This window comes from Antennarius striatus, chromosome 23 (assembly GCF_040054535.1).
Source record: "Antennarius striatus isolate MH-2024 chromosome 23, ASM4005453v1, whole genome shotgun sequence".
In the NCBI taxonomy this organism is placed as follows: Eukaryota; Metazoa; Chordata; class Actinopteri; order Lophiiformes; family Antennariidae; genus Antennarius; species Antennarius striatus.
The window spans coordinates 13,075,936-13,083,722 of record NC_090798.1 but is presented as its reverse complement, the minus strand read 5'-3'; the positions used below and the strand labels follow the sequence as shown (position 1 = coordinate 13,083,722).

Sequence of the window (7,787 nt, the reverse complement as noted above, 5' to 3'; positions counted from 1 at the left end):
ACTCTCCTATCATCACTGAGGAAAATTAAATCAATCTCTTGCAAACCGTTTTTCATTTATCTTTAGTATATTTTGTTCTGTAAACATTAGCCATGAAACTTATTCCTTTATTCCAATATATTTTCCCACACTGTATATGTCACCATGGAAATATACATACACAAACACAGCATGGATCGAGCACCAATCACAGAACTCTGAGACGAGAGGAGTCATTGATTGTTCAAATGGAAGCCGTTCTCCTTGAGGATGAAGCTAAAGATAAAGGTGTGGGGCACACTCAGGAAATATTCACCTTCATCACACCCACTCACTACCAGAGGACAGAAATAAGGGTAATTATAGCACTGATGATGATGATGATGATGATGATGATGATGATGATGATGATGATGATGATGATGATGACAACTTGAGTTTACTGAGGACATAGAGACACGTGTTAGACGGCGTGGATCACACATCAAACTGACACATTTCAAACTTTGGACACCAGGTGAGGAAGAGGAGGAGGAGGTGAAGACAAGGGTCAAACAGGCTTGAACAGGTGGAAGAAAGTGTCAGGTGTCTGATGGGACAGAAGATATAAAGAGGGGAAAGTTTATAAGACAGTGGTGAGGACAGCCATGATGGATTAGAGACAGTGGAGCTCAACAGAAGACAGGAAGGGGAGCTGGAGGTGGAGGAAGTGAAGATGTTGAGGTTCTCTAAGAGTGACCAGGTTGTATCGGCTCAGAAACGAGTTCATCAGAGGAACAGCCAAGATGAGATGTTCTGGAAGTCAGAGAGAACGGACTCTGATGGTTTGGACACGTCCAGAAGAGAGATGGTGAGGATGTTGGTGAAAGGGTGATGAGGATGGAGCTACCAGGAAAAAGGAAAAGAGGAAGGCCAAAGAGAAGGTGGATGGATGTGGTGAGTAAGACATGAGGGCAGTTGGTGTTAGAGAGGAAGATGAAGAAGATAGGCTGAATGGAGAAGGATGACACGCTGTGGACACCCCTAGTGGGACACACCCGTAAAAGAAGAAGAGGTCATGTTTGGGTTTCTGGATGAAGGCTTTTCAGTGTGGCGGTCTCACCTCCTTGCCACAGGTCCCACAGAGACACCCAAACAAGCCGTTGATCATCTGGACCAGGCAGAGCACCAGCTGGATGGAGGCTGCCACCAGCAGGGTGGAGAACAGCCCGAGGTTGAACTCAACAATGTTCTTTGGAATTTTGCACCAGGCCCACATGTCCTGGTCCGTCAGGTAGCTTCCATTACTGGAGAAGAAAAGAATACTGTTGTATGAATGCAGTCGATTTAAAAATACTTACGACATTACTACTAGTTAATAAAGACTGCATGTGCCTGTTAAGAAAAGGCGTCCCCCATTTTGGAATAGGGTTTTCAATATTGCTCCAGAAGCAAAGGGGCCCGTTGGCAAGGCCCACGCCAGCGACGCTCAGACTGTAGAGGGCGCCCACCACACCAACCGCTGCAAAGCCAATGGACAGGAACATCTGCATGGACACAAAGGATTGACACATCATTCATGCTCTCACATCACAGTGGTACTCCACGGGTAGTCTTCAACATACGAACATCCGCCTTACGAACATTTGTAGATACGAACGATAGACATGTTGCTTGTCTACCTTTCCATAAGATCTCCCAGGCCCTGAACTTACCCCACAGCGATTAGCGCAGCAGTTCTTAGCGCTGGTCAGATGAATGTGGATGGCAGGGATGAGGATCTGATGGCAGCAATGGAACGAGGCAGAAGAGAGAAGAGTAACATCATGAGTTATCACATGGTTTATTATGATCAATATCATGTTATTACATGTTATTACACATTATGTGTTAATTATGTGTTAACATGGTTCATTATGATTAAGTCACCCCCCCCTACAGTGGATCACATATTATTATGTGTTAACTATGTGTTTATGTGTTTAGTTTATGATATATAGTTTATGATTATATCATGTTATAACATGTTATTACTTATTATGTGTTTATATAGTCTATTATGATTAATATCCTTTTATTACATATTATAACAAGTTATTATATTTCATTAAATATGTTTGTGTTTATTATGTGTTTAGTATGTGCTAACATGGTTTATTATATTGGTATGTTATAACATGTTATTTCATATTACTACGTAGTTATTACGTACTTTACACAGTGGCTATTTTTACTTTTTTTCTTTCATATTCCACCAACACACACACACACACACACACACACACACACACACACACACACACACACACACACACTGAACGTGACCTCCTTCGTCCAAACTCACCATGGCGCCTCCTCCGATCAGTCCTCCCATGTATTTGACCTCTTCAGTGATTCGAGCTTCGCCTTCTCTGTCTTCTTCTGCATAGATTGTTTCAAAGTCAGGGAAGAACAGCATGATGTTGCAGATGACCGACACTGCTGCGAGGACGTAAAGAGGGATGGCGATGAACTTGGAACACGCTCCTGTACACATGATGACAGCCGATGTTGGGGAAAATCTGATCACAAAGTATCTCAAATCCTTGTCCAACCACTGCTTCCCAGTCTGGCCAGATATTACTGGGTAACGGTTTTCAACTGACACACCAGGAAAAGAAGTGGTTGGCTTTTACACATCAGTGTCGTACATCAGACGTCACGTCAGGGAGGGAAGAACAAAAGTATAATAGAGAAGTGGAGGGTGGGGGTGGGAAGGTGGAGCAGCAGGAGATAAGATTATGACTGATTTATGATCGAAACTGTATGCTGTTCTAGTCTGTGTGGTATGTGTGTGTGTGTGTGTGTGTGTGTGTGTGTGTGTGTGTGTGTGTGTGTGTGTGTGTGTGTGTGTGTGTGTGTGTGTGTGTGTGTGTGTGTGTGTGTGTGTGTGTGTGTGTGTGTGTGTGTGTGTGTGTGTGAGAGAGAGAGAGAGAGAGAGAGAGAGAGAGAGAGAGAGAGAGAGAGAGAGAGAGAGAGAGAGAGAGGAGACAGTAACACCACAGAAAAAAACCCAATCAATAATGGTCACTTAGTTGCACCAGGGGTGATAACCTGCCCCTCCTAGCCCAACACTCCCAGGTCCTCAAACTAGCACACAGTTGGTCTGGTTCCAGACTCAGATGGGTGGGGGTGGGCATGGAAAGACAATATAATGGTAACATGACTGGTTTCAACCTGACACCTGTGGACATCAAGACGTCTTTGAGGGACGGTGGACAAGGTCAGCTGACGGCCAGAAGACGTCCAGAAGACGTGTTGTTAAAACAGAACTCTGGCTCATGTTCATGACCCCAGTCGTCCGTCAGAGGTTCCGTCCAAAGGGTCTTTGGGTACGTGTGGGCAGCGACATTGAACCTTACACTGATGACTAGCTGTTGAGTCTCCATGACGTGTTTTGCTCTTCTTTCACCTTCATGTGAAGGTCTTTAATCACGACGTCACAGCAGATAAACGTGTTCCCATTGGTTTATGATTACCTTATTGATTATCTTATCAGTGATTTTATTGCTCGATTCAGGGCGGTGTGAGGAGGGACTCTCGCCAATATCTGCTCGGGATTCCGTTTTTCTTATCATTGCGGGGGCAAAGTTGAAAAAAATAAAACTTAAATCAAAGCATAAGATTCATAATAGGTGAGTGGGTCTGGCCCCTTCCTCTGGATATGTCCTGGTGTATCTCTACCCCCACCCCCTCCACCCAATCTATTTCAGTGCTGAGGTCAAAAGTTAGTTTCTATGCTGCTATCATTAATTTTATATGTAATAAAAATGATGAAAGATCAACTGATCTAAAGCTGTTTGTAAAATTACTGACAGTCTGATCAACTTGGATCAATAGTTTTATTATATTAGTGTCCTGAGTCTCAATATGAACAAATGATGTCTAATAGAACAGCCCAGAATATCTTCCTTGAGTGTGACAGTTAAGGTTTGTTAGCTTTACATGTGAGACAGGTGTGTGTGTGTGTGTGTGTGTGTGTGTGTGTGTGTGTGTGTGTGTGTGTGTGTGTGTGTGTGTGTGTGTGTGTGTGTGTGTGTGTGTGTGTGTGTGTGTGTGTGTGTGTGTGTGTGTGTGTGTGTGTGTGTGTGTGTGTGTGTGTATCTTGTGCTGATCATGGCAGCACAAGAACAGGCCCTAAGTACAAGGGCAATAGAGGCCAATATCTACCACAGTAGATCTGGCCCAAGGTGCAGGCTATGTAAAGAAGCCCCAGAGTCAGTCCAGCATGTGGTAGCAGGGTGTAAGATGCTCGCCAGCTCAGCATACATGGAAAGGCACAACCAAGTAGCTGTGATAGTGTACAGGAACATCTGTACCCGGTATGGACTAGAAGTACCCAAATCCCAATGGGACATACCACCGAAGGTGGTTGAGAACAACAAGGCTAAGATCCTGTGGGACTTCAGCTTCCAGACCGACAAACAGCTGCTGGCTAACAAACCGGACATAGTGGTGATGGACAAAGAGCAGAAGAGAGCAGTGGTGATAGATGTGGAGATTCCAGCTGATGCCAACATCAGGAAGAAGGAACACGAAAAGATTGAGAAGTACCAATGGTTGAAAGAACAGCTGGAACAGATGTGGAAGGTCAAGGTTAATGTGGTCCCCGTGGTAGTAGGAGCACTTGGGGCAGTGACCCCCAAACTGGAAGAGTGGCTCCAGCAGATTCCTTTTATTACTTCATGGAGATGTCATATAAATGTCCCCCTCCTCCTGGAGCCTGGTAAACGTGTGCCCACATGTGTCATTCACACGCACCTAATCAAATAAGAAGCTTTATGAGATGCACCTGAACGCAGGACCAGGACACCAACAAGAACCGCCACCAACTGAACAACAGACGCGACATTCTCATTAAAATATCTCACAAGTATAATTATAATTAATGTGGCCACAGCTGTTAAGGATGTGACACTTTTATAAAACACATTTAAAATAAGACTGAAAGGAGAAAATAATTTCCCCAAGGAGATGATAAGATGTCTCTTCTTTTTTCTTCTCCATGGTGAATGCACAACAATGATTTAAAGTGTATGTGTTGTCCTTGGCAGCAGGTGGCGCTGTGATGTTAACCTGTCAATTCTGATAAATATGGACTCATGGACAGCAGACTGTAACAACTTCCATTCTTCTGAAACATCTGAACTGACTGCACCATCCAAGCATCTCCAATCCAAAGAATTCTCTTTGGCTATGATGGAACCTCCTACAGTGGTCACAACCATGTCCTGACCCCAACCCAAATCCCAACCCCTAACCCCAACCCCTACACCTAATCAAAGCCCCAGCTCCTAACCTGGAACCCAGATCCCAGAACCCCCATCTCTAACCGGATCATATGATGCCAATCAACTGTCTTTTAGGAGTTTCTATCTTTAACTGAAGGTTATCTGTAGATTTCAGATATTCAAGTGTGGAAATAATAATTTTTGATAATTTCCCTACGGGGAACATGACAATCGATTAAAATAAAAACAAAAACACTTCAATCCCAGCCCAGACCCCTCCTTTGCTGACTTCCCTGTCTAAACGGAGTTAGGGGTAGTGGTTTATCATTGTCTAGGAAATGGGATGCCCCTCTTCATGTCATCAGAAGACTAGTTCGGTTTGGGTTCAGGTAATCATCTTAGAACTGGGCATGAGGACTACTATCCCTCCACCCCCCAAAAAAAGGGATGCACCACCCTACAGGCATGAAATGGAAGGGTGGCAGCAAAGGGTTGGCTCTGAGGGGCACCGGGACTGGGCAAAAATAAATCCCCCAGGGTTCAATGAATAGACAAGTTGATGAAACGCTGCTCCTGGAAGGGATATCTAAGAATCAAACTTATCAGACTGTAAAATAGATCTTCACATTAATAAAACTCAAGGTTTGACATTTATTAACTCACATTTACTGTTTTATTGTGCAAATTCTGTTCTCAATAAGCCCGGTCATCAAATCATTACATCCCACACACCAACGTCCGGACGTGTCCTCTGATAATCAGTCCCTGAAGACCCGGAAGGGCAGTCCATGTCCAGGGATGATAAGATCTGCTGTGCATAGCGCCTCCTGTCGGCTGAGCTCCTGTACTGCAGGGTTTAAACTCACGTCCCGCCAACTGTCTTCATCTGAGCAACATTCAAATAAGTCCCCAGCAACAAGCACCAGGCCAGCTGAGGTTCCTTTCACCTGGACGCTGACGTCCTGCCCCGTGTGGCCTGGAGTTGGAACTACAGAGACCTGTGACATGACGGAGAAAACCGTGAAATTCGACAGTTAGGACTTTTTAACTATTAGTTTTGCTTGTCTTCAATGTTTAACTGTGGAAGCTGTGGCAAGAAAGTCACCCCCCTACAGTGGGTTGGTAGTTTGATCCCCATTTCCCCAAAGAACGATTCTTACGTGCTCATCAATGACGTAGGGCTGCCCCTCTGCCAGCTGGGTAGGCCGGTATGTGTCCCCTTCACTGATGTCATATCCTACTATCATCACCGCACTGCTGAAAAGACTCAGGTTCCCTATGTGGTCTGAGTGTCCATGGGTTCCCACAACGACGTCAATGTCTTTGGGTTCAAGTCCTCGCTCTTTCAGCGTCACCTGGAGGAAGTCCCGGTCCCACGGGCCACCGGTGTCCACCAGGACAGTCTTGTGTCCCCTGAGGAGCGTGATGGTTCCGTCGGCCCTGAAGGTCCCGTCGGCCTGCGGGAGACAGTATCCGACTTTAAGGACGGACACAGAGTACGGATGACCACTGAGGTCCAGCTGGGACTCCAGAACCGGTTCGGTTCGGATGTGACCGCCGAGAGCTTTAACTTCTGTCTCCATAGCCAGAAGTCTCACCGGAAGTCTTCTTTAGGAAGACAATGTCCAGCTGGATGGGTAGAGTCTTCTAGTTCTTGTTACTCAGGGCTGTGAACCAGTTTTTTGCCAATCAGTTCGTTCTGAACAGAAACAATTTTATAACGTTTCCGGTTCTACGTACCACCCAAGAGCTGACGTTCCTGAACCTGTTAGAACAAAAACATACCGTTTCTGAACTGGTTGATAACATTCTTTGTAAATATAAATAGGCATGTAGCTTTAGGACTTTTAAATTGGCAATCAGTTTACACACTGTAGATCTGTCCCTGCAGTCAACAACGACACGGATCCAGTTCCAGAACACATGGTGGATATCAGAGGGGGGCACAAGTTGTGGCAGTTTATGACCCAACTAAGTTTGGAGATTTGATTTCAAGAACAACAAAAAAAACCATTATTAACCGGTTACGGTTATTTTGAATAACCGATTCTGTTCCAGAACATTAAGAAATATCAAGTTTTTGGTTTCGTTTTCGTTCAAAGCCCGGTTGTTGTCACTGCTCTTCCGTGTCTTCTTCTTCGTGGGTTTTGTCGGTGGTGTGCAGCTGACCGTTCGGAGTTTGCCCTACTCCCCCCCCTACTGGTCTGGAGGAGTAGGTCCCTTCAAATACTTCATTCAACACCAGGGCCGGCCCAAGCCTCCAGGGGCCCTAAAAAAACATGTTTTTTGGGCCCCTGGGTGAATGCCGATCAGAATACTCATTCACACATCTACTATGTGTTTATTACAAATACAGCTGCAAAACTCAATGTGAGAACTTGTTAGTCAATTAAAATCCACACTAATTAAAATCACAGGGGCGGGGGGGGGGACACAACAAATTTGCATATTTGCAAAATAAAAATAAAGTTATCTTTAAAATTTAGCAAAAGTCACCAAGTCGAGTAAAGAAGACAGACGCTTGATTGGGGTTTTTTTGCATCGGAAAACTTCTTCAAA

At 44.8% G+C, this 7,787-nt stretch overlaps 2 protein-coding genes across 6 annotated transcripts; both read right to left on the bottom strand.

Annotated features, from left to right (window-relative positions):
- Positions 1–68: 68 nt before the first annotated feature.
- tm4sf21b (transmembrane 4 L six family member 21b) lies at positions 69–2,614 on the bottom strand. 3 transcript variants are annotated; one of them, XM_068308384.1, is made up of 5 exons: positions 2,303–2,614; positions 1,674–1,739; positions 1,354–1,505; positions 1,017–1,265; positions 69–421 (listed from the first exon to the last, which is right to left on the bottom strand). In XM_068308384.1, the coding sequence occupies exons 1-4, from the start codon at positions 2,492–2,494 to the stop codon at positions 1,064–1,066; spliced, it is 612 nt and encodes a 203-aa protein (XP_068164485.1). In that variant the 5' UTR covers positions 2,495–2,614; the 3' UTR covers positions 69–421; positions 1,017–1,063. The 3 variants fall into 3 exon arrangements, with proteins under 3 accessions (XP_068164485.1, XP_068164486.1, XP_068164484.1); XM_068308385.1 differs by having other exon boundaries at positions 70–421; positions 1,082–1,265; XM_068308383.1 differs by lacking the exon at positions 69–421 and having other exon boundaries at positions 429–1,265.
- A 3,278-nt stretch (positions 2,615–5,892) lies between these two features.
- Positions 5,893–7,349, bottom strand: mblac1 (metallo-beta-lactamase domain containing 1). Of its 3 annotated transcripts, XM_068308403.1 has the most exons (4): positions 7,101–7,349; positions 6,969–6,993; positions 6,389–6,685; positions 5,893–6,226 (listed from the first exon to the last, which is right to left on the bottom strand). In XM_068308403.1, the coding sequence occupies exons 1-4, from the start codon at positions 7,151–7,153 to the stop codon at positions 5,987–5,989; spliced, it is 615 nt and encodes a 204-aa protein (XP_068164504.1). In that variant the 5' UTR covers positions 7,154–7,349; the 3' UTR covers positions 5,893–5,986. The 3 variants fall into 3 exon arrangements, with proteins under 3 accessions (XP_068164504.1, XP_068164503.1, XP_068164502.1); XM_068308402.1 differs by having other exon boundaries at positions 6,389–6,993; XM_068308401.1 differs by having other exon boundaries at positions 6,389–7,349.
- Positions 7,350–7,787: the final 438 nt, after the last annotated feature.

What these genes read in the sequence shown, in the direction of transcription:
- tm4sf21b (XM_068308384.1), bottom strand. Translation starts at nt 2,494, where the DNA reads ATGTGTACAGGAGCGTGTTCCAAGTTCATCGCCATCCCTCTTTACGTC. An exon ending in TGATCGGAGGAGGCGCCATG is followed by an intron (nt 1,740 to 2,302) that starts GTGAGTTTGGAC and finishes TGCTGCCATCAG; the next exon opens with ATCCTCATCCCTGCCATCCA. An exon ending in GGGACGCCTTTTCTTAACAG is followed by an intron (nt 1,266 to 1,353) that starts GCACATGCAGTC and finishes TTTCTTCTCCAG; the next exon opens with TAATGGAAGCTACCTGACGG.
- mblac1 (XM_068308401.1), bottom strand. Translation starts at nt 6,811, where the DNA reads ATGGAGACAGAAGTTAAAGCTCTCGGCGGTCACATCCGAACCGAACCG. An exon ending in CCTACGTCATTGATGAGCAC is followed by an intron (nt 6,227 to 6,388) that starts GTAAGAATCGTT and finishes GTCATGTCACAG; the next exon opens with GTCTCTGTAGTTCCAACTCC.